The sequence below is a fragment of the Poecilia reticulata genome, linkage group LG15, assembly GCF_000633615.1.
Source record: "Poecilia reticulata strain Guanapo linkage group LG15, Guppy_female_1.0+MT, whole genome shotgun sequence".
NCBI classification, from domain to species: Eukaryota; Metazoa; Chordata; class Actinopteri; order Cyprinodontiformes; family Poeciliidae; genus Poecilia; species Poecilia reticulata.
The window spans coordinates 18,401,222-18,427,090 of NC_024345.1; the positions used below are offsets into that span (position 1 = coordinate 18,401,222).

A 25,869-nucleotide genomic window follows, 5' to 3' on the forward strand; every position below is an offset into this window, starting at 1 on the left:
TTATTTTAACATTAATATATCAAGTTTGTGTAATATGTTTCTTTACTTGAAATATAATTTCACAGTGGAAACTTTATTTATTTATTCATTAATTAATGTATTTATTTATTTATTTATTTATTTATTTATTTATTTATTTATTTATTTATATCTGTTTGTTTGTTTTTAGTGCGATTATGCTCCCACCTGGCCTTATAACATTCTTTTCTGCGCTAATTAAAAGGACAGCAAAGGTTACATGTGACCATGTTTTTTCTTTAACCTAGACAGTAGTTTAAACAAAATCCTTCCGAAAAAAAGGTGCTTGCTATTTTTCGATTATGTAACAGAACTTTGTCACTTTTCACGTTTCGTTTCGGTGTTTTCTTTTTTAAATTTCTTTTATTTTTTCATATGTCGGTGTAAGTTGGAGAGACAAAACGAGCGCTCACTTTATACGTCAGCGTTTCTCTTCCTGCTACGTCACAGTTTAGCCGCGTCTGTTGAACAGTCCACTTTTATTTGGCGGGATTGGACGCTGCAGAGCCTGCTTCCTCGTCTTCTTGGTAACGTTATAGAAAATATTTGTGTAACTATTCGTTTTGAGCTCATTCGTTTATGTCTTCATTAAATGTTACATGCTAGGTTACAGACTGTTCGACGGGAAAGTAGTTTTATTGAGAATGTATTTGTGTTTGTCACGAGACTTTATCAACGTTGGTGAATGTGTTGGTTTGATTGACTTTTATTAGGTTAGACATCGAGTATATTAAAGTTTATTTGCACTTATTTAATGATACTTGCTTCAACTCATTGCATTTATCAACATTTATTAGCATCGTTAGCATTTTGAAGTGCAGGTGAATTGAAAGCAGAGGTTCTAGCTGACAATGTTTTGCAATGTAAATATAACAATTCTCGCATTTTGGATATAAAAAAACTGCGATCAGCTGGCACGTATGTTCGAGTTGGTAATAGCTATGCTATCGTACTTTTACTCAGTTCTCTTCGTCTGCATGCTGTATAAAATTGACTATGTGGTGTTTAAACATTTTACACAAGTTTTTTTTTTTTTTTTTTTTTTTTTTACAAACGTTGGTTCATCAATGTGTGCACATAGAGTATTGTGTTATTCTAAATGTAAAAACTTTACGACTCAGCTTGTTTTGTATCTATATATTTAGGATAATTTGTTTCTGTAACCATTAGGCACCATGCAGTTTCCTAGCAAAAAACCCAGGGCTGTTACTGACCTCAAGGCTGAGCTCTATTCACAGCCTCTGCAGTTCTATGGACAACCTCCACTGGAAAACATCTCCCTCTCTGAATTTGAGAGTTTTGCTGTTGATAGACTGAAATGTAAGACTGACTGTGACCTCTTTATTCTCTATTTAAACAGATTTTTTTTTTTGTAACAGGTGTTGTTTACATGTCTGTATGTGACTTAATTTTAATGTGCTTCCATATATATTTTCTTTCCTTAATTCTACTGCAGTGCTGAAGACTGTGGAGAATTTGGGAGTCAGCTATGTGAAACTAAGTGATGACTACTTGAGAAAACTCGATAATGAGATTAGAGCGCAGAACTTTCCACACGGGGCTGGTGTGAGTATAGTGAAACACCCATTTAGATGCATTTGAACATATTGGTAATTGAAATAATTTATGTCAGTAATTCAGTGAAAATATATATATATATATTTTGTTACTTTACCGGTGCATCATATTTCAAGCCTATATTTATGTTACCAGAAAATAAAAAATATTTGAAGATGAATTAGAAATAGATTTTTAATGCAGAAATGTCATGTTATTACCCACACAAGACAAAATTGTGAAGCAAAACTGATTCAACAGTTTAGGAGAAATTCACAAGGTTTGGACTGTAGCAAGATGTGCTTCTAAAGCAACTACGTATATGCGTCCAGGTATGTTCAATCGTAGCATTCTTTTGTTAAGCTGCTCTTAAACCATGGACTTCTTTGGCACCATTGTTCTGCAGTTAACCCTTTTTCAGATAATTTTATTATTATCATCTGCTGAGATCATAGACTATATGTGTTGTCAGAGTAAGCTTTAGGGATTGTGAATATAAAAGGGACTTGACCTTCAATATGGATCATTCACTTGCATAATAAGCTGAAGTTGAGCATCATGGATTTTCCTGATATCTGGCTGAGTTCCTATGGCAACGTTTCTTTCATTTTTTTATAATAATAATAATAATTAATAATAATAAAAGCTTGTATACAGCCTTTTAGGACACTCAAGGAAACATTTACACAGTCTAAGATTCTTATTATCCATATCAGATTTTGCTGATGTGGATAATATGAGCAATTATCCATATCAGCTGGTCAGTGTATTTCGTGTATTTCTTACTTTATAAGAACTCTGGCGGATCGTCTGTTGTTTATGATCTCTCTATACACGTGGACTGTGCATAACATTAACTTGAACTCCAATTCTATGGTGAAACGTTTCAGTCGATTGTAAGGCATACAAAACACACAGATTACAGATTGGCAAGTTCATCTGAAGCATCTTGTGTCATGTTACTGCTTCATCTGATGCATGCAGATGCTTCAGATAAAGCATCTACCTGGTGAAAAAGTGACTGGAGACCATCTGAGTCAAGGAGCTATAATAACCTGCTGCAAGCAAGATTTGTTTTCGAGTGGCATTGTACAGGAAGGCAGTGGTCAAGTAAATACTATGCCATAATTTCTAATAACAGTGTACCATGTCAGTTATTAGAAGAAGATGGCATATTCTTGCTTATTTTTGGACTAGTGTAAAAGTGGCATAAGCCAAACAGAATATGGGACAAATAAGTGTTGCATTGAGTTACTGTTCAGGTTATATTCTTGTGATAATTTCAACCTTTTCTTATCATGTCAGAACCTATACATTAATGGGTTGATGAATTATCTGTTATCTAACTTAAGGATGCTAAGGACCAGACCGAAAAACGCAGAAAAGACCACATTTCACACTTCATTCTGAGACTGGCTTACTGTCAAACGTAAGTTGATGATTTTAATTATCTTGTATATAGAGAAGTTACAATGCAGCTAACACCTTTTCCATTGATATTGCAGGGAAGATCTGAGACGCTGGTTTATTCAACAGGAAGTCGATCTCTTCAAATACCGCTTTAGAGAACTGAATAGTGGTGAAAAACTAGAATTTCTCCACAAGAATAATCTCCAGTACAATACAGTAAGTGTTTGTATTTGCTTCCATTTTAGTAAATACACTCTTTACATTAGATATTTCAGAACTTTGAAATACCTTTTACGTCATGTAAACTATTTTATCTTTGTGCTGGTGTGCTAAAAGGGCTTGTGGGTTAATAAGGGTATTACAATTAGATGTGCAAGCAAATATTTGATTTGCATCAAATATGTTTTATTGCATATTTGGATAAAACGTAGTATATCCTCATCTTACATGAGGCAATTTGTGTAATATATACTTTGTAAGAACTTTTAAGCGTTTAGTTGCTGACATACACAGAATGAAGAAACTGATAGCAAAATGTTTTTGTTGAAAGGAGACCGAAAAAAGGTGGAAGGATTGTAAAAATCCAAACAGATTTAACTATCAGGGTTTCATATTGTATTTTATATTTCCAATTCAATCTCTGACTGTAAAGTGAGAGGCGCAGACTGTTGTGAGCGCTCTATAATGGCTGTACAGTGTTTTGTTGTCCACTAGGTGGGGCAGTTTGATCACTGAGTCCCTGAATGTTATCCATAGGCTGACTTTCAGCTGGAGTTGTTGCTGCTTTTTGAAGTACTGCTATTAAAATGTAATGCATTGGGGAAATATGTTTTGTCACTTTTGATTTTTGCAGTTATGTCTCATGCATCCTAATCACAAAGGACTTAATTATTTGTTTTTGTAAAGTAATAAAATACTTTACTAAATACTATGTACATTCTTTTTATCTGTCCATGTAGTCTCTAAATCCTCAATTGAGAGATATATTTTTAACGGTGTATATGTTGTTGAATACTAAAATGCATAAGAGGTCACTTGACGTTACTTGACTTCATTTGGCGTCAAGTAACGTCAAATGAGGATAGAAGTGTTGTGCTAATTTAAAAAAAAAAAGTCAATTTATTTACACTGATGTGTAAATAAATGCTGAAACTTCCTGATTAATCTTTCAGATTAGTGCTGAGGAGAAGGATAATCTGAGGGAGAAACTTACCATCTCCAGCTATGCTGCCAGTGGAGTCAAGGTGGAGGAACAGGATTTCTACAAAGTGAGTTACTCATTTCTTTTCATTGAGACTGATGACGATGTTAATTCAGATCACTTTCACAAGTTCAATTTTAAACATCAAGTATTCACCCAAAGTTTATGTACAAAGTGATCAACTGTTAATATGTGCCTATTATAACAGAAGCTATAATAAATATCAATTAATTTCTACATGAATGTTGTAGGATTCAGTATGTCTCATGTGGACAATATTTCCAAATAAGGTCTTGTTCATTGGACAAATTTCAATATTTTTTGTGAACTTTTCACCTGAGTAGGTGGCAGCTTTCAGCATGTTTTAATATATGAATAACCTGCGTTCAGCGCTTTTCCAGAAACTACACACAATCTCCAATGTCTTTCTGTCTCGCCCAGACCAAAGAGATTTCTCCAGATTGTTTTATTTTTAAATCATGCCATAAACCTGAGAAAAAGAAAAACACATTTTAGGACTTTTAATAATAAGTATTTTAAGAAAAATCTTCAAATCTTGAGTTATAAATGCACATTTTAAGGAAACACCTTCCTCTACAGTGGCTTTCATTCTTGCGATGGAAAGAAATAAGCCTGATAAATCGTTATAATAATTTTTTTATTTTTTATTTTTTCATTTTGTTGTATATCGTGCACAATTCAAACAAAAAACAAGCTCATGTGGTGTGGAGAAAATTGAAAAAAGGTGCCATAACTCAATTCCATGAGTTTACACACTCTAACATTGTCTTGAAACACCTTTTGATTCAGTTTCAGCATTCGGCCTTGTTGATTCACCCATGTTTTATTGTGAGTCTGATGAAGTCACATCTGAAATACAATTCAGATGTCCAGACAGCTTTCAATTAAATATTGTTTACATTACTTAAAATCATGGGTCAAAATTGATCTCATTGATCTCATAAAGGTGCGATTCAGTATAAAGATGCAAAACATCCAGTTTGTCATTTTTTTTGATGCTGTAAAGACCATCATCTATAACAGGAGAAAAGAGACACAAATGCAACATTACACAAACTAGATATTTTTTTTCTGAAAACTGATTAAATATGTTCAGAGTTTTTTGTCAAACAGCTGGTTTTGTTCTATATTTGTTTTAACTAAGAAGTAGGGCTGCATATGGAAATATTTTGTCCAAAGACTTGACAAAAACCTCCCAAAACCATCTGGAATAATGTGTTATGGTCTGATGAAGCATACTTTACATTTTAGCCCAAAAATCCTAAAAGTGTTTGGCATGAAATAAAATTACCAAATGAACCCCATGAGGCGTACAGAACAGCTCCAAATGATTTGGCTTTGAGTAAAACCCCCACAGGTTTTCTGTTAGGAAACTCACAAAGAAGTGGAAATTTTAATTGTCAACACCACATTGAGGCTATATGTACATTTTTATCAATTAAAAAAATGTCATTGGCAACCACATTCATAATGTGTAGAACCGGTTGAAGTATAAAATTATAACTTGTAGTTGAAAGAAAAATTGTAATATCTGAGTGCATTTCAATCTGCAGTCAGTTCACAACATGAACACAAAGCGGGCAAGTTGCCTTGGCCTGCTAATTGACTCTAATTTACATTCCATTGAGCAGAATGTAAATCATTCTCCCTAACAGCTCTGAAATTTGTGTAAATCTTCAAGTAAACAGCACTCTGTCAATCCCCAAATCCCTTTAATCCTGGGTATTTTTGAATAAATTATTTCATTTTAGGTGGTTGCGATGCACTTTCGAGTCAGATTTTGCTATGAATCAAATGTGTGTTTTTAAAGGTTCCTTTTCAAGATGCTCTCGACCTGGTGCGAACAAGAAAAGTGTACCTCAAAGAAGGCTATGCATACATCCCTCACAACGAAATCGTCACCATTGTTCTCAACGATTTCCGCACGAGGCTTTCTAAAGCTCTTGCAGTAAGTACTGATGGATGTTTTATATTTAAAGCACACAAAATGATTGAAAGGCTGTAACGCACAGCCGAGACGTTGCAGTCCTGCAAATCAAATGTCAGAAAAGCGCAACAGCACACATTTCTTATGGCGTTAAAAACATTCTTCTCACTCATTGCACTACAAGTTCAAGTGCTTGCTTGAGCACATGTACTTTATTTTAATGCACATTGTTTACTAAAAGCTTGACTTCATGAGGCAGATTGGTAAATTGCATCTGTAGACTTTGTTGCCTTGAGGGAAATTTGAGAAATGCGGCGTTTAAATGAGGAGAATTAGTGTGCACACATGACATTAAATGTCTGGAGGGAAGACTGGCAACAGCTAGTAGGAAAAAGCTTATTGTCCCTGCAGGCCTGATGTGTTTTTAAAAAAACATTTTTTAGGCATAGCAGGGGGGTCCATGGTTGTGCAGCATCTAGGGGCTCATGTTTTGCTCTTAATAACCTGAGGGAGTAGAAGTGCAGCTTTTTTGGAACCAGAGGCATTCCTTGTTATTTATGCGAGGCGACAACTGCAGTTCTGTACTGGGGAGGAATCCAGCCTGCAGATCAGGCAACGGCTTCATTTAGCAGCCAAAGTCAGTACTTTGGTATGATAAATGAAACACAACCTCTGTAGATTAGATGCTTCACAGCTGATCTGAAGAGACTTTCTATTTTAAGGAAGTGACAGAAATATTAACAAATCCACGTTTAGACTTTTCTTGGCCGAGACGGATTTCTGTTTTTTTTGGGGGGGTTTTTTCTCCAAAAGTCTGACCTGCCAAACTGAGTTCTGACTGATTCCAGGTTAGAACACAAAAGAGAAAGAAGGTACTGCATGTTCTTTGATTGATGTAGTAGTTTGTAATGTTATAGAAAATTGGGGAACTTTGTGATTTCTTCCTCATGAATACATCAAGACTTGTGTCCCTAATCTTTGCCTGCATTTTGTTGGAGAAATTGTGGATATTCTTAGTTTTTATGGATGGACTTACTTAGGACCCACCTTTCACTCCAAGTTTTTATGTGTTTGATGTTGGGCTGAAACAATTAATTAGATTAATCATGATGATTCAATTATTCAAATAATTGTCAACTAATTTAGAAATGGACTAATCATCACCTGGACTATACAGACTCACAAGAAGACCATGTAACGAGCAGTAATTAAGTCAAAAGTGTACAAAATATAATTTTTTTATTTAAAATAAAAAAAATACCCTTTGTGTAAGAAGGGTGGCGTGGTTTTTGCTTCACCTGGTTCAAATTATGTAATAAGAAAATAAATGTTTAAAAAAAATATCCTATGAAGCACATTTTGTGGTTCAATTTTTAATCAGTTAACCTTAAAAAATAATAAACAGATTAGCCATACACTATATTGATGTTAAGTCAAACAGAACGCCCTGAGCTTTTCTCTTTTTGGTGTAATATTTTGCTACATGCTGTTTTTTAGGCAACAAATTATATATTTTCTTATTTTAAAACAAAATAATTTAATTATTTGTATTTGCATTTATTTTTTTTGAAGTGCTTAAATGAAAAATTTGAAGAATGTGCCAATTTTGTATGCTGTTGTCAGAATAACCAATTGAATAATTAGTTACCAAAATAATTGTTAGTTGCAGCCCTAATTTGATAATTGATTAGAGCCACATGTGGGAAATTTGGCTGATTTTGATTCCTGGTGTAGGTATTTAATTTATTGTATTGTAGCTTTTGTTGTTTTTGATGGCCTAATGTCATTGGCTCATCCCAAGAAGCGGGGTACATTCTGGGACTTGATGTCAGAGACGGTGTTAATGTTCACATTCATTGTGAAATAAAAAGTTAAGTACCTAATACTGGACCATAAAAATGGTCCAGTTCACAAAGGGGATGCCTGTAATGGTCACTGCTGTGAGGGCACAAGGAGAACATTGTTATCAGGCAGTTGCCAGGGCAACTGACAGTCATTATAAAGATCACTTGACTCTCAGGATGCCTCACAGATGGATTAGTTGTCACTACCAGCAGCTGATTGGAGTGACATTTTAAATCTGAAGTTTCTATGCGAAGGCATCCATACCCGTTGCATCAGTTCCAGGCATCCACATTCCACCAAAGCAACGAGCCTTAAGAAAGCATGTTGATGTTATTGTGCTACATTATTCATTTCAGTATCATCATGGTGGTACTTCATTTTTTATGTTTCTATGTAATGCTATTATGCCTGGATTTATTTGTTAACAAAAAGGTCTAAACCTCAAAACTCTTATTATAATTAATGGACAGTGACTCAGAGGTTTAGGTCTCCTAACCAAATCTGAACTAATTTAATTTAATGTGTCATGGCTAAGCAAAATGAAATCCAGTAGTTCTCATTTATCATTTTAGTCTGTCTTAAAACTTTATTTTCTGTGCACAAGAAATGCAACATAACCAAAAATTCAGTTTTTTTATTAGCAATATTATGCTCTGTTCAGAAGCCTCCTTCAATCCGTATTTTATCATGTAGTGCAAACATTGGATTCTGCTCAGAACATAATCTGAAATGACTTTTTGCAGCTTAAACTCATTTAAACCTCACTTCTGGCAAACCAAATTGTATGATCACCTGATTTATAGAAGTGTCATTTCAGAAGATGGTTAAAATATAACTTATGTTGGTGCCTGCTGAGTAACAAAGCATGAGATCTTTCACAGGCTGTGCTTTTTGTCTGAAATGTTAAAAAAAAAAAATAAATCAAGCCTTTGCTTCCTCCTCAATCTAACACACTTTTAGGTGCAGATGTCCTATTGTTGGCAAAGTGAGCTTGATGTATTTGATTCTGGTTTATCAAAGCACATGTCCACTATCAAAGGACAGAAAGCACAAGCTAATGCAAATGGAAAAAAAACAAAAAACAAAGAGCAGCTTGGTTTAGCCATTCTTCCATTTCCAAGTAATTATCTGGATCCCCAACTGCTGAAATGGAATAATTGTCCCAAATTTGAACTTTTCTGGAAATCTACTATTGTGTTTCTGTGTTGGGTATTTTCTTCCACTCACAACAATAAAAGTAAATTTTGGAAAATGCATAATTTACAAAAGAAAAAAAAAACACTCTGAACAAAAGATGTATATTTACACCGTCATTTTATTTATGTATTTTTATAAGTAGTGAAGGTTTGCTTTGAAATCAAACTGAGTTGGTTTGTTTTGAGGCTAACGCAGCATTTGAATACCAAAACCAGAAATAGTCAGAAGTTGTCAGACATAATTTGACAGGTATTTCATGTGGTACAGATGTTTTAAAGATGGTGCGGGTTTTACATCTATTTGCACTTTAAAGTCTTTCACACTCCCAAGATAACTGTCTGCTCCCCACCACACAAGCTTTGTGTGAATGTTCTTTGTTTTAAATATTGCAATTGCTAATCGCAGCAGCTAAAACACGATTTGTCTGGTAAACAAAAACATAACCTTCTAAAAGAGTTAGAACTACAATCAGGTTAATTCAATGAAGGCATTGCCCATTTTATTATACATTTTTATTCAGTTTAAATAAAAAAAAATAGCTGAGAAACACTGGGGCTATAATTAAAAGATGTTGTCTCTCAAGTTTTCAGTGGAAATGCCTTTAAGCAGTTTAGTTGTACTGATCTGCAGCCTTAGGTTTTTCTAATCCTTTGACCAAGACATTATTCATGTGATGCCCATCTTTTCTGCAGTTGACAGCCCGCTCCCTACCAGCGGTGCATTCTGATGAGCGTCTCCAACCGCTTCTTAACCACCTCAGGTAAGCAGCAGGATTAAAAACTTTGTTGCTTTTCTTGTTGGAAAAAGAATATTGTCACGAAAGAACATCAAATGTGCTCTTGAAGTGTTGTTGAGTAAATCTGTCATTTACTGATGTAATTCTTCATCACCGTTGGGGTGCGATGCTGCATGATGTTTTATTTTCACTTGTTTTTGCAAATGCACAGTTTTATATTCCTGATAACAGACACCCCAGAGCTGTGATGTTGTCATGTAGTCAGTTAGTTGTCAAAGAAACTGTCAACATTTGTCATGACTTATAATCAGGGAAACTCTACAAAAATTACAGTAATGATTATTTTTGTCATTTTGACAGCTGGTTTAAAAAGAAGAATATTGAATCATCTTGAACTCTGACCTCCAAAGTTTTGGTTTTCATAGACTGCTTCAATTCCAACTTTTATGACGACTTGAATCTAAAACAGTGTCTTTAATGGACAGAAAGTCAGAACTTTCTGTGTGACTTATTTTTGATCTCTGGAGTAAACATCACAGATCTAATAAATATGAGTGCAATTGTTAATAACCACGCACAACCTCTGTGTTTTCCTTATAAAGACCTTTTGCCTTTCATGACAGAAGTTGAAAGCTCAAATTGATAAAATGCTAACTCCATTTAACTTTTCTGTTATTACCAGACTGCGTAGACAATCAAATGTTAAATAGGCTCTTACACCTGTTGTGTTTCCTCCAGCTTTGTTCTTTAAACACCCCAGTAAAACTGCTACTATTACCTTAAATAGCAACGTCAACGCTGAAGAGTGATGTTGACCAGTTTGCCGTTAGGAATGGTGTGCTTACTGACTGATAAAGGTCAGGTGTTTGAGTGTCCAATTGTCCAGCTAGCAGTCATGCTAGTGAAGCTGAACTCTGTCTAAATGTGTTCACCAGATCGTTTTATGGAATGTTCCTTATAGCAAATGTGCTAACATACATTTGTTATCACTAACGGACACAAGTTGCAGTTAGATCAATTTAGAAGATAAAAAAAAGTAAAAGAAAAACAATTTTGATCTTAGTCAAATTCTGCAGAATTTATTTTGAATTTGTGTCCTGTGTTTCATGTCTGAGTCAACCTCGTAATCTGGTTTGATTATATTTTCCTGAATAAAATTGGATTTCTTTTTATCACACTGATGTTTTTCAAATGATGCATCAGTACTAATATAACATTAGTTGAGCATCATATTGTCTGTTTTAAAGCAACTGGTGTATTACCGAACGATGCTTGTAATCGTAAATGGGTTTTGGAAAGCTACAGTTAACTACATGTGGCTCAATTTTATTAAAGCTGTGTGCAATTTTGGGATATTTCAATCTACATTTAGTAGCAAGAAATAATGAAATATCCTTGCAAAATAGCAGGAGAGTTTATCTTTGTTTCAGTAGAACAGCTGAAGGTGTTTATTTTGCCTTAAAAGTAAAAACCCAAATACACCGGTGGAAGAAGGGATTATCCCAGAGTGTTGTTAGGGATTAGTGGATAGGTTGTTGAGATGAATAGCTATGTCAGTAATCTTTATAGTGGGGAAAATATTATATGATTTGCTGCCCAATCAGGACTCTGGCTCAGCACCGGCCTTAATTGGGTTTGGAAGGAGATCAGAAAAGGCTGCATGGTGTCAACCACCATAAACAGATTTTATGCTACTTTGAGTTTTAATGGCAACTGTATTTATTAGAGAAAAACAGACCTGATGCTTTATTCTCTTATTTCAGCCATTCCTATTTGGGACAGGATTACAGCGTCCAAAAAAATGTCGGGAAAATCTCCTTGGAGCAGATCGATTCAGTAAGTCTTTCTGATCACATCTGATTAGAATATTTTATTTTTTATTTATTTGTTTTATTTATTATAAGATAGAAGGTAAAAATGGGATGCTTATAGAATATCTGGTCACTTAGTGGTGACATATTAAAGTGCCTGGAGAAAAATACAGAACGTTCACAGTTCCTTGTTTTAGCCAAAAAAATGACCAAGAGCCTCACTGTAATTAATGTTTGATTTAGCAAGAAGGTATTTTCTGCTAAGTGATGCGATGAGTACCGTTTCATTCCTTAATCCAGGCCCTCTGCTCTATCTGTGCTACATGTTTTAGATGTTTTCTTGCTTCAACAGACCAGATTTAGATGATTAAATTACCTCCTCAGCATGTCATTAAGGGCCAGCAGAAGGTTGTTAACAACCCATTTATTTTCAGTCAGGTGTGCTGAAACAGGGAAACCTCTAAAATACACTGGAAAGTGGTCCCTGAGTGTGATTAATGGGGCGGTCATAAGCATGCTTTTATTTATACATGTGTGAAACAAAGTTAGTAATTTTTATCGTGTGACTATTTAGGGAGATTTTTTTTTGTCCATCATTAAAAGTCGAGTGTTTTCAGCTTGCAGGAAAGTCCTTCCCGCTCTGTATGAGGCAGCTCCACCAGGCGCTCAGAGACCAGCACCATCTCCGCCACGGAGGCAGAATGCAGTACGGTCTCTTCCTCAAAGGCATCGGCCTCTCTTTGGAGCAGGCACTGCAGTTCTGGAGGATGGAGTTCATACGAGGCAAAGTGGATGCAGACAAGGTAATGTTGTAACTAAACTTTTAATTTTAATTTGCTCTGGCCTGCTTAGCAACAAAGCAGAATGCATCATAGTCAACAAAAGGTTCATGAATTATTAAGCCGCAACCTAGTTTGCAGCTGTTAAGAGGAATCTTTAGCAGGCACTGAAATTTTGACTTGTTTTGTATTTATCACACAAATTATAAGCTAATTCAGTATCATTTCAAAATGAAGCAAAATCCCTTGACGGAGACAACAAAAGCCTTGGTTATGTCCTGTCCAGATAACTGGCCTTTACCAAGTTTATTTCTATTTAAATCACTCGGATTCAAGATATTCTGACAGAGAATTGGATATATACCCTGACGTAAATTATTTGAAGGAAAACTGGTATTCCCAACACATAATACAATACCTACTTTAATACATAATGGTGGCAGCAACAACTAAGAATTGCTATTCAGACTCCATCTCACTCGAGGTTTATGGATTTTTTTTTCAAAGAATACCCAGACATTTCATATTCTGGATGTGCAAAGTTAATAGACATACAGTACACTTTGACTCAGGGGAACTGAAAACAAATGTACGCCACACTTTTCAAATTTTTGTTTGTAATACATTTTGAAAACCATGTAATAGTTTCCTTCCACTTTCCAATAATGTGGAGTCTTTTGCAAGACACTGTAGCTACATTTCATTCCACTGTTCCACAATAAACTTTTATTCCAAGTGGATTAACTTTATTCTAGACCATAGAACAAAAGAAAAAAAATGTATTCATATAGAAAAACACTCATACTTTATATACTATTAAATGTGTTTATTTTTTGCTTTTGTTTTTTGCCCCTGCTGATTTACTTGAACACTAATACTGAAATGACAAAATATAGTTTGTGCAACATCAACAGTCAAATTTGATTCTATAAATAAAAATACCCATCTCATCAGATGTTAAATTAAGAATATGTTCTAGAAACGTCTGATCCCAAATGATGCTTGTATTTAGACGGGGGGCCCTCATTTAGGCCAGGATTGATGTCACCCTGTACTGACGGCTCCTCTGCTGTGCCAGCTGAGGTTTAATGCAGCTTGCTTTAAAGAGTGTTGGCAGGAGATGTTGCCGCAGCCACGCTATGCTAACATCTGCTACGGGAAAGTATTTCAAAAACAGCCACTGGCAGCCACTGTGTTTGAGTCTTTTGTGCTGTAAAGACAGAATTGTGTTTAGTGCTACCAATTTAATTAGACAACTAATGTTAAAAACACTGACAGAATACATTGTGCTCATTCAGTTGACTTGGGCTGTGGTTTGCTAAAACACATTTCTGAGATTCGTTTTGATTTTGATTATTATTTTTTAGCTTATTCAGAAGCTATGAATTAGAACCCAAAGTCCTCTTCAATACACCGTGGAGAAACTTCAAAGAAATGAGCTACATTTCCACAGGACTAGCAAATGGCAAAATGGAATACAGAGTGTGTATTAAATTCAACACCCTGGTTGACCTACCAATTGCTGGACGAGAATATTGGGAATTTACCTTCCCTGTAGAAGTGTTTGAGCAAGGGCAACCCCGGTGTTGTCCAATCACATATCCAGCATCCTGCTGCACAGGCATTCTAGCATAAGTTTGCAATTATTTTAAGAGGTATGGTCTCTGATGTGAACTTTAATTGGCTTTACTGCAGAAACTTTGAGCTCACATGGTTGCTCAGTGTTATTACCCAGCTGCTGCTAATAGGATCAATTTTTCATTGTGTAGCTCTGCATCACACTGAGGTGCATGGATCTCATATAGCAGAGCTTGTAGAGCAGAAGAGGAGAAGCTTAATACAAAGATAAAAACGTCAGTGGCTCAGATCCGATCAGCAATAGGACATCTTAATTGGGACATTCCTTGTACTTAGGCTGAATGTTCTTCTTACAATGAGGGGTGTAGTGTGGAAAACAGGAGTCATCGCTCTGACTTTGCTGAAAAAAGCCAGTTTGTTTTCCAAGATGTGAAAAAAGCAGCCGCTTTCAAAATGGCATCCGCATGTATACTCTCGGATCACGCCGTGTCAATTCAAATTGGTCATTCACCTCAGTCCAGAGAGGAAGAAGAAAAACAAAATATTTAACTTTTGCATAATGTCAAAATTAACAATTTATCAATTATTAAATGTCAAGAAAACATAATTTACAAGTCATTTTATTCTTCTCTTAATTACTTAGATTTTCTTCAACCAGTTGAACTCCTGCTTCTTACCAGGTGACATCCTGTAAAAGACCTAGCTTTTAATCAACATAGACAAGCTAGAGAGGAACTTGTTGATTCTTGATTCTCGTTAGTTCAAATGCTTCGATGTGCTTTTAAATTGGTGAGATTATTGGGAACAAGATTTGAGACAAAAGTCAGTGTAAAAGCACCAGTTTTATTACCGATGTAAGATAGCATGTACTCAATATAAGGCATGTTTCGATTTTTCTTATGGGTCAGACTCTAAAATGCAATTATTATTCAGCAGATGCACATTAACATTAAGGTCTCCTGCTGTAACGATACATGGCCACATCAATAGGGAACATTGTTATTTTAAATACCTTCAGTCAAACAGTACATGCAAGACAAAAGATCCAATTAAAAACTTGACACTGTTGGTCAGTTTTTAATCTCTCACTCACTGTAAATTACAAATCTTGCTATGTGGGCGTCTGCTGTCAGCAGGGGAAAGGAAGTCTGTTATAGTTGATGGAAAAAAAATGTAGGTGAAGCCATAGCAGTCCAGTAGGAAGACCTGTTCAGCTTAGCAAAAAACCTGAGGGGAACAGAGTCACTTTACAGCAGGATGATAACCCCATGCAGCCATTTCTACACAAAAATTACTTTAGATAGGAGCATATGCTTATGTTAGAATTACTAAAACGTCCAGACCTATATTCAAATGACAATCTGTGGCAAGATTTGAATATTGATGTTGACAGATGCTGTTTATCCAGTCTGACTGAGCTTAAGCTTTTTTATGATAAGCATGAGCAACAATTTCAGCAGCTAGATGTACAAAACTGTTGAAACGTAAACCAAAAGATTAACGACCAAATTTGCTTGAAAAATAGTTTTACAAAATACTGACTCGGGCAGGTTGAATAGAAATGTGTTGTAATTTTTCAGATTTGTATTTTTAAAACATTTAGGAAATCGTTTTTTTAATCTTTTTAAACAAACTCTGTGTACGAGTAATCTCTTTTTTACTGAGGAATATATAATCTCTCACTAGTTAAGTTAGTTGAAAATATAATTATATCAATGAACCAAAGTTGCAAGGCTGTCTGACTAATTTGAAGGCAGACAAACAATATTGGAGATTCATTTTTTTTTATTTTTAAGATGCAGCAAAACCCTTTTTTTAATCAGTTTTTTTCCCCCTTTCTCTGTACAGGTTTAACTCAGAATGAATCTTTTGTGCTTACATTAAAGTTTTCCAACCCACACAGGAATTTCAAAGAAACTTACATGCTATTTGAAAGTGTAGTGAATGTCAAAACAGAAATGGGAAGAAATTCCTAAAAAAAAAGACAACAAATAACATTGACTTTAATCAAGTAGTGCCCATTGTAGTTTTATAATCTCTCCATCCATCAGGCTCACATGCCGGACCTTTGTCGTGGCCCTTTCTTCTTCTTTTTTTGTGCCCCATTTTTGAGGTGTCTTACTTGCCATGTAACGCGTGTGATGGCTTTCGGAAAAAGCCCTGCTTTTGTTCCACAGCCGAGGCATCTGAATGGTGCTGACCAGCTCGCAGCTCTCACAGTGATGTATGTGTTGTGTCAGAAGCTGCACTTTGTGGCATGCTGCACAAAGCCTTCTCATTAGTATGCGACAAGAGGAGAGAAGGAAGATGAGAGGCAGCGATGCCGAAAGGAAGGCCTGGAGGAAGAGGCAATGTAATATTAGACTAGTGGGAGAGGGAGAATTGATGAAATTAACTTGATCTATCCATTCTTCTTGCCACAGACGTTGGCCTATTCATTTGTAGGAGTGTCTATTTGTGCCACTTTGCTGTAGCGTAGTGTAGCCTTGGGGCAGAACGGCTGTTAAACTACTTGTTTTACAGACCTTAACTTTAAGTCAATTCCTTTCTTCTAACTGACACCGTCGGGGTTGTTTTGCTGCAGGACAAAACTGGTTAACTTCGTCAAATTGTTTCCATAATGGGAAAAGAAAAGTATGAAGAAATTTTGAAGCAACATTTCTAGGTTTTTAGCAGGAAGTTAAAGCTTGAGCACAAAGAGGTTTTCCAAATAGATAATTACTCTACTGTCAAATTAGTGCCAAAGTGGTTTAAGGACAACCACATTAATGTTTTAGAGTGTACTTTACAAAACCCTTATCTTATTCCCGTAGGGTACCTAACATTTTCTCGGGTGGACCAGCACAAATGTTAGGTGCACCCAAATTTTAGACCTCATTGCATTTAACATCACAATTTAACAGATCCACTTTAAGCACTTTAAGCTCCCTCCAACAAGGGAATATTCACTTGTACTAGCAATCTAGTAAACATAAAAATCTTTATTGAAGCTTATATAAAATTGTAACTTACTGAAAAATTGCTCAGTGCTTCAGTGAGCTTAACATCAAAAGATAAAATAAATAAATGAATGTAATGAGACGATGAAATAAAAGAAAATCTAAATTAGAAAAGCAAATGTTTCAAAAGTTAAGCATGTTATGAACATCTCAAATGGAATATTTCATTCAAGTGCTACTCTGGGAGTCATATTAAAATCCGAAAAAAGTCTAAAACATTACACAAATAATTTAGGAGGTTGTTTGCATCTAAACACTTGCTCTCAGCTTCATGTGATTATTAGCCCCGAGTCGACAAACTAGTTTTGGTCAGGAACCGAAATAAAACCAGTTATTTAGTGTTATAGTGTTATAGCATGTGTGTTTTGCAGGAGAAACAGAATTGGTTCTAAGCAAGTACCAACAATGTAGAATTACAACTGATTTGGTAAAATGTTAAATTTCTTGGGTTTTTTTTTACGGTGTTGTAAAAGTTGTTTGGCTGGAATTAAAAGTTTAAAGAGACTCCTAACGCTTTTACCACTAACCTTTCTTGAACCATTATTAACAAACAAAAAAAACAGAAAAAATGTATTTTTATTGATGTTGCACCAATTTGATCTTGGATAACATTACTGAAAATATAAATTTAAGTCCAATCAAATCCTTTTAACTTATAATAAAATTAAATCTGTGTTTATCCTAATCACATTCAGTATATTTCTTCCTGCTTCTTATGATAGAACTGATACTGAGAGCAATAGAGAAGTGATTATCTGGCCAGAAATATGCCTCATATAGAAAAGAAAGTTAGAATATGGCAGGGTAAAGAATTATCCTCACCACCTAATGGAGTGTTTTAGCAACACAGCTAAAGATATGACTTAGAGGTCACCTGCACTAGATGCAACCCTGAGCTTAATTCAATAGCAAACTTTTAAGCCTATTTTGGGGGAGCGTAACTGCTTTTTTTTATACAAGTCTAATAGCAGAAACCTTGACCTCATTCATATAAGTACTGTGGAAAAGACAACTTTGAGCAAAGACCATGATTTAGTCTGTTTGGGAAAAATATGTAACTCTCTGGTCTTTGCAGTAAAGTGAAGCTGGGTCATTAGGAACTTTTAATGTTACAGAAATACCTGATAAGAGCAATATCACCATATTTGATTACCGAGTAATAACTTGAATCCTCACTTGTAATTTATGCTAAGACTCTTAGTGTCGTGGTGCTATAGTGTTGGATATAATAGCGGATGTATAGCACTGTAGTTTGTAATTAGATGAAACGGTAAATATATGAAGTAGCAGCTGACTATAGCAAAAAAAAAAAAAAAGGCATTTATCATTCTCTTTTAACCTCAGTAGTGACCACACGATCACTTTGTACCACTTAGGATTCTTTTTATGTCCAGATTTGTCCACAAAATGCATATTAAACACACTTTAGTGCCAGTGGACTATGGAGCTCTTAAATCAGCAAGTGGCCTCTTGAATCCTAGAAGCTCAACATAATTAATGTCTGATTTATCATACTTAAAGAAGATTTGATGGGTTTTTAAATTGGCACTGCAGCTAGTCACATTAGGAAGTTCAAAGGTTTTATTGCGACATTAATGTGTGTGGGTGCAGTTTTGGTGATTATAGTCTCCTACTGTCAGAGCAGTCTGGGTGGTGGATGTTACAATAATGTTTTTCTTTTTAGGAGGCAGTCACAAATGTGTGTTGGTTTTATTTTTTTTGGGGGGGGAGGGGGGGGGGCTTATAAAAAAAATCTATAAAGTGAAACTGTTTTTCTAAAAATGAAGTGAAAGTGTCCTAAATTTCGACGCTTTTAAAATATTCTATGAACGTATAGTTTGTGTTCTCCACTTTGATGTTTTGCTTCTTGAAGATCTGTTTCTCCAGACTTGTGAAGGTTCATTTAATTTAAGCCTCAGTGCAGAAATGTCAGAGATGCTTTTAGAAACATTAAAGGAATAGTTCTGCATCTTTTGAAGTTTGATTTTATAAAGTTTTTTATTTTTATTTTTTATTCATAATCAGTGTTGTACTCTAAGAAAACAAGTCTCTTTGAACATGCAGACAAAAGCATGTTGTCTGCGTGGAACAGAGAACAGGAACAGAGAACTGGGCAGTGGAGGTAACAAACATGTAGCTGCCATTGTGGTGTGTTATATTTGGAGTAGATTTCAGTTTTCTTAACCCATTTTTTAATTAAACTACCAAAAGCTCTTTTGACAGATGGTATAATTTTGCTTTTCAAAGCAACCTTTTTGTTTTTGCTTTTTGTGTTGTCTAGTTATTTTGCCATCAGCTTGTTTACTGATGGCTTTGATATTTTGCTTATTTGTTGAGATTAAGATGGTGCAAATTTGCATGTAGCTGAAAGATAATTTGTTGTTTGACAAAAGGACCTGACTGTTCATCTATAGTCAGAAGTTCTGTTTTAAGATGCCAGTAATTGTCTTCCTTTTCATTTGAAAGTTAAGGTCATGGTTTAACGACCATCATTGTTTAATTGGACGGCCAGAGCACCTGTACTAAACCAAGCCCTCTATGTATATTCTATGTGTTACTTTTTAGCAGGCCAACATTTCTGCATTCAAAATATATATGTTGTTTTGGTCTTGGATCATATTTCCTACTGACAAACTAAATTATCTACTAATGAGGTGTTTACCAAAATTTTTACAAAAACAGAAGTAAATACTTAAAATATAGCCAAGTTATAAGAGGTTCAGAAACTTTTTAGGATATCTGATGACAGTTTTATTCTTCAATTTGCTGTGGTGAATTATAGGAATTCTCAGTTTTTATTTTTTTATTTCGAGTGGTCGATATAAGGTCTAATGTACCATTTAATGAAGTAAATGTTCTTGGACTGACATGTAGCGAGTTTGTTTTTATTCTCCAACACTCTTGGTGAAGAAACTCTTCTTTTTTTCTTTTTTTTTTTTTTTTACCTTTTAACCTTATCAGAAATAACTATTAAATCACTTTCATCATCAGCAACTCTGGTGTCTGCAGGTCCCTGTGCTATGCTGCGCTTTCACAAATGTCTTGGAAAGAACACTAGGAGGAGGAACCGTTCTTTAAAGAAGCTAGGGGATACACTTACTCAATATTTTCATCATATTGCTTGAAACTCGTGTTTCACTTTGAAATTGATTGCTACAACCAGTCAAAACGGATTCTTCTCAGTTTTATAATATTGTATCATTTCCCCTTAGTAAGAGACACACATAGCAGTGCGGTATTTTTCACATGAAACTTGTGAAGTGTGTTGGATTTGCCTTCATTTATTTCTTGATTTAAAGTACGCCTCATGTTGTGTCGGAGTGCTCTTCAGGACAAGGAGGCAAAAAGCGCGGAGAAGGATGGCCTCATTAAAGCATCCATAACGCAGCTATCTAGAGTGTTGCAACACCTCTATAGCAGGTTCTCTCTAATAGCTCTATATTTCACAGTGGAAAACTTCCCTTCAGAACTGACATGATGTATGACGGTGCCTCTTTCACACCAACCTTGTCCCTCTTATACTCTCATCCTTACTAATGCCTTCTCTTCCGGACCCCCCTTCCCTTACCCCTCGTCTCTCTGTAGTTTGACAAAGCATACGCCTACAGCATCCGCCACATGTTTGGCAAAGAAGGCAAGCGAACAGACTACACTCCCTACAGCTGCATGAAGGTGATTTTATCAAACCCACCCAGCCAAGGCGACTATCATGGTGAGTTAGCGTCTGCGAGAAGAAATCATTATCTGTTGGTTTTAAAGTTTTTTTTGTTTTGTTTTTTTTGTTAAATTTGATTTGAAGTAGAGATCTTGGTATGTAAAAACATTATAGTTTTTACATACCAAATATCCTAAGCACTTTATTAGAGCTGACATTTTAAATGGCCGTAACATCTTACATTAGGAGCTAACATTACATACAGCAGTCCCTGTGTTCATTCCGTGTAGAGTACAGAGACCCTTAACTTAAGTGTGTAATTTTCAAAGACTGCCAACATTTCTTAAACTAGCCTGTTCTATTGAGGGACAATTGGACTGTTCAAAAAGATAAACTGACACACTTTGCTGTTGGTTCACCATCACGTCGTTTTGAATGTGTGATTTCCAATTGTGGCAGACTGAATGAACAGCTGGCACGCTTCAGCAGAAAACGGTTTGCTTTCTGGAAACCTCACGGACCTTGTGTGCTTCCTCAAGCTTCACTTTAAAGTCAGTAATGCTGAAAAGATTTGACTGAGGCTTCTTCCTGCAGTAACAGCTTCCTCTCTGAAGAGTGCAGTCTTCTAGCGTTTATGTACCAGATTGCACTGATCATAAACTATATTCCAATATTTTATTTATTTTATTTTCATTTAACTTCCAACCATCAGATCAAGTGTAAAATTAGCCAAGTGTCTCTTTCTTTTGTTGTGTCTTATAATTGATTTATTGATCTATGTTGTTCCTGTTGCCAGGATGTCCATTCCGTCACAGTGACCCAGAACTACTGAAGCAGAAGCTTCAGTCCTATAAAGTGTCTCCCAGTGGAGTCAGTCAGGTGGGGTTTTTTTCCAGTCTGACCATAAAGTCGTACTATTAAATATCCATTTTGCTTCTGAGCAGTAAAATCATTTTTTTTAACTAAGAAACTTAAAAAATTATCTTAGAAAAGTTTTAGAAGTTGCGGAGGAAAAATCCAGTGAAATATTTATGAAATTTCTGTCAAATAAAACATTTAGGAACCAGCAGACTGCGATATTATTGACTAACATGAGCTGGCTTTTTTTGCTGGTGATAATGTCATCAAACACTGCGGAACAGGATTACAATTGATTAAAATAAATAGATAAGTCACAGATATTGCAAATGGGAAACTGAGCAAGAAAGTAAAGAATTGAGAGCTTTTGCAAATCTTTTTCCCCCTGATGTGTTCTTTTTGAGATTTGTGCTTGATAAATCAAACTTCTTGACAATGCTTTGTCAAAGTCCATAATTTAAAAAGGACATAAAGGCTGTATAAGAAGGAATCTAATATTGAGTTTGAAGATGTCTACTTTAATCATTAAGTTTTCCGTAAGCAGAATAAACATCTATACAGATTTAATAAAGGTAATTTTCACCAATTTGAAGGATAATTAGACAACATGATAATAACAGTGCATTCAGCACTTTTGAAGCCACAAAAATCAGCATCATGCTGACGCTTAAACAAATTGGTTTAGGAGCTGTGGTGTTAAGTGAAACACGGTAACACCAAAGTTATTGTTTATATTTCCCATGTCTCTGCAATCTGTCTTCAACCATTAGATTAAACAGCTGGTCCCTGAGACATTGTTAATATCTTATTTGTATGTTTGTTGGAGAAGGATTTGAAATGCATCTCGATGAACAGCTGCCATTTTCTCTCTTTTTCTTTTTTTCACTAATCTGTTGCTCTCATAACTACAACAGCTCCATTTTTTCCTTAACAAAATCAGTTAAAACTAGTTTGAAAGTACAATTTCTGGCAGAGAATCTGCTCAGCTCATTCCTGATCTATTACCAGCTGTAGAGACGAGCGTGTCGGTAGTATTATTACACCAGAGGCTGGCAAGTAGGAGGTTGGGGAATGATGATTACAAACAAATCCAAGCTAAGGAACAGTCTTTGGATTCGTTTTCCAGGAGAATGAAAAGCTCCAAAAGGCTCCATTTAGTTCCAGTTAGTTGCATGTAAGAGTAACTGCTCTTGTTTTACGTTGCATGTGATGTTGGTTTTTGCACAGGACCTCAGTGTCCTCGGAAAGTTAGCTTCTCACATTATGAAAATAGTTATTACGGTTTAAATCAAGTTTAAAGCTGCCTGTGGTCATTCTACCAAGAGCTGATTCATCTGTTTTTATTAGCTTTGCAAAGATTTCTTTAAGAACGTATTTTCTGCTGTCGATATGATTTATGAACTGTGCTTGTGTTGGTAGTTGACCCAAATCCAATTAAAACGGTTATTGAAACTTTGCTGCAGCAGCACCAGATGCTGATGTTATCTTTAAATGTGACTAACTCTTTATGTAAACATTTTAATTATCTTAGGTGTAACTTTTCAACCTTTTGTTGCAGATTCTTGAGCTGGTCAAAGGGATGCATTATCAGCTGGCGTGCCAAAAATACTTTGAATTGACCCACAATGTAAGTTCAGTCTGTTTTAATTGCTGGCCAGTGTTTACATCTCACACTGAAACACATTCATCACATCCATGACTAACAGAACCATATGTTTTTTAAAGTTTGTTCAGTCTTTCCAGCCTATTTTAATCCTCTGTAGACACCTGCAGAACTGTGATCTGTTTGACTTTTGATGGTTGAAACTCGTTACTTATCACATTTTGCCTGAATAGATGGTTGTTTAGATCAGTGTGATGCAGATGCTTGCTAAATATAACCGTACAACATTTGGATCCATATGTGATTTTTTTTTTTTCCCCCTCACATTTGTCTGGCGGGTTGCCATGTGTCTCTACTTGATTTGAAACACATGGTCTGATCTGCCTAAATCAAATAATTTGTCAAGTCAGCTTGCACTATTTAAATACAGCATTCATTCTGATTTAATCTTAGCTACAAGCTTCAATAAATTTTTGGGGGGGATTATGTAAACTAATACAATGTAAAGCATTTCTGTGAAGCAGAAAGAAAGAAGCAAAAAGGTTGCTTTGAAAAGTAAAGTTATGCTGTTTGTCAAAAGAATTCTGGTTCAGGTTTTGTACACACAGGTACGGGTCATTCTGATATGTGAACCTTAACAGTTGCTCTAAAATACCACTGGAAGTTTTTTTTTGCATGTACTCTGTACATATTAATTCACTCAATACTTGGAAACAATTAACTCATTAAAACAAAACTTCGGTTTAATGAGTTAATATACTACATTATAGCTTTTATGCTTGCAGCCAAGAAAAGCAGCACTTTTTTCCACTCTTACTTTTAACACCCCCTTCAGTTTTTTTTTTTTTAGTAATATTTTACTGCAAGTTATGAGTAGGTGGAAGTATTGTGACACAAATTATGGCACAAACTGTTCTCTGAATATTTTTATTGCTTTTTCTTGTTGACATAATTTAATTTATTCTTGTTCTCCAAAGGGAAAAATAACAAATTTTGATATTTTATCACTATCTGTAATTTGTCACACAGCAGATGCTGTAGCAACTATAGATACGTCATGTGCTTCCTCTAAAGGAAACCATAAAATCATGAAATGATTCAAACCATCAATGACTCGGCTCAGTTATGTCTCTGAAATTCTGCAACGCGAAGAATTCAGTAAAACATTTCTCATCGACAGTGAGAGAGATATTAAGTGACCATTTCATCAAAGGTGACATTGCATTAAATCAGTCAATCAACCTGTCGTCTTCACGATAACTAGCAGTTAATATCCTCTCTTGACCTTCCTCTGCTGTGCTTTCTCATATTTTTTCTGAGCAGGTGGAGGACACCGCTTTCTCTCTTAGTCACCCCAACCAGTACTTCACAGAGAGCCAGAAAGTTTTGGGCGGAGGGAAAGATGTGAAGCGAGAAACGGACACACTGCAGAGGCCACAGGAAAACTCTGCCGCCAGAGGATTGACTGCAGCTCGAGAGCCAGCAGTAGATGAATCCCAGCATTTGGCTGAGATAACAAAGAACCTGGAGACCGACTTTCAAGATGCCTGATTTCTGTTTTAATCCACGTGGAGATGAGTGCTGGTTTGAGGGTCAGGTCTCTTGCTCATTGAAAACTGTATCATCTGACTTGCTGAGTAAGATCTTTTGAGTTGTTCTAGTCAGTCATGCAGTGCCTTGTTCTTTCACATATCTTGCTGCATTACAGTCACGAACATCGATGTATTTTTTACTAGAATTTTATGTGATTGTCCAACACATTAAAAATGATTTAAAAAAGGATGACTTGCATTTATTTTGTTTTTACAAATGAAATCTGTAAAAGTTATAAATTTATCTTTAGCAACTAATTCATCAGTACATTAACTGCAACTACAGCTGCAAGTCTTCTGGTATGTGTTGGAACCAATTTTGCAGTTGTATATACTGAACCTTTTTCCCCATTTTTTTTTTTTTTTACAGAAAAGTTTTAAAGTGATTGAAATTGACGGAGAAAGCATTTGTAATTAAGTTTGTACTGTAATATGCCCATTTTAAATCTGCCTATGTAGGGTTAGGATTGGTTTCCTAACCCTATACCCAACCCTTAAGGTTTTTGCAGCCTTTCTTCTTTATTAAAGTTACATTAACAAGCCTCTAAGGCCTTCCAAAGCAGCTAGAATAAATTGGAGGACCCTATTTAATAATTGGATCAGAGGTATCAGAGTTAAGGGGCTCATGTTTGTCACACTGTTCAGATTTTGAATGTAAAAAAAAAATACATAGAAAACACAATTTTCTTCCACTTCTAACTAATGTGCTACTTTGTGTTGGTTCACTACATCAACTCTGAATAATTTCTCAAGTTTATGGCTGTTCTGAACACCTTATCAAGACATTGTTGCTAGCTTTCAGTTTCAAGCCTTGATATAACACAAAATTGCATTGTCCTACCGTTTTTTAGCTTATTTTGTTGAGCCCGTTTGTTTTTTCTTTGCTTTTACTCCGGTTTGAACTTGGATGGCTCACACTCCGTCTCAGTGCACACTGTTTGGCAGGGATGTGGTTTTGGGGTGTGCTCGGTTGAACGTTCCCCTGCTGTCTCAGAAACAATGTCATTGTATTTTCTGGCAGCAGCGTGGATGAATGGTGACAGGAGGATGGATGAAAAGAATAAACAATTTCCACAGTTGTA

At 35.5% G+C, this 25,869-nt stretch overlaps 1 protein-coding gene across 2 annotated transcripts; it reads left to right on the plus strand.

Annotated features, from left to right (window-relative positions):
* The first annotated feature begins 449 nt into the window (after positions 1-449).
* prim2 (DNA primase subunit 2) lies at positions 450-25,869 on the plus strand. Of its 2 annotated transcripts, none has more exons than XM_008429836.2 (14): positions 450-545; positions 1,189-1,338; positions 1,475-1,584; positions 2,928-3,004; positions 3,081-3,201; positions 4,158-4,253; positions 6,018-6,155; positions 9,869-9,936; positions 11,676-11,748; positions 12,341-12,526; positions 20,665-20,791; positions 21,531-21,613; positions 23,151-23,219; positions 24,519-25,869. In XM_008429836.2, exons 2-14 carry the CDS (start codon positions 1,194-1,196, stop codon positions 24,744-24,746), a joined length of 1,521 nt encoding a protein of 506 aa, XP_008428058.1. In that variant the 5' UTR covers positions 450-545; positions 1,189-1,193; the 3' UTR covers positions 24,747-25,869. The 2 variants fall into 2 exon arrangements, with proteins under 2 accessions (XP_008428058.1, XP_008428059.1); XM_008429837.2 differs by lacking the exon at positions 450-545 and adding an exon at positions 609-731.

Coding starts and splice junctions, on each gene's coding strand:
- prim2 (XM_008429836.2), top strand. CDS start 1,194: ATGCAGTTTCCTAGCAAAAAACCCAGGGCTGTTACTGACCTCAAGGCT. Junction 1,339..1,474: donor TGCTGTTGATAGACTGAAAT/GTAAGACTGACT, acceptor ATTCTACTGCAG/TGCTGAAGACTGTGGAGAAT. Junction 9,937..11,675: donor CCGCTTCTTAACCACCTCAG/GTAAGCAGCAGG, acceptor CTCTTATTTCAG/CCATTCCTATTTGGGACAGG.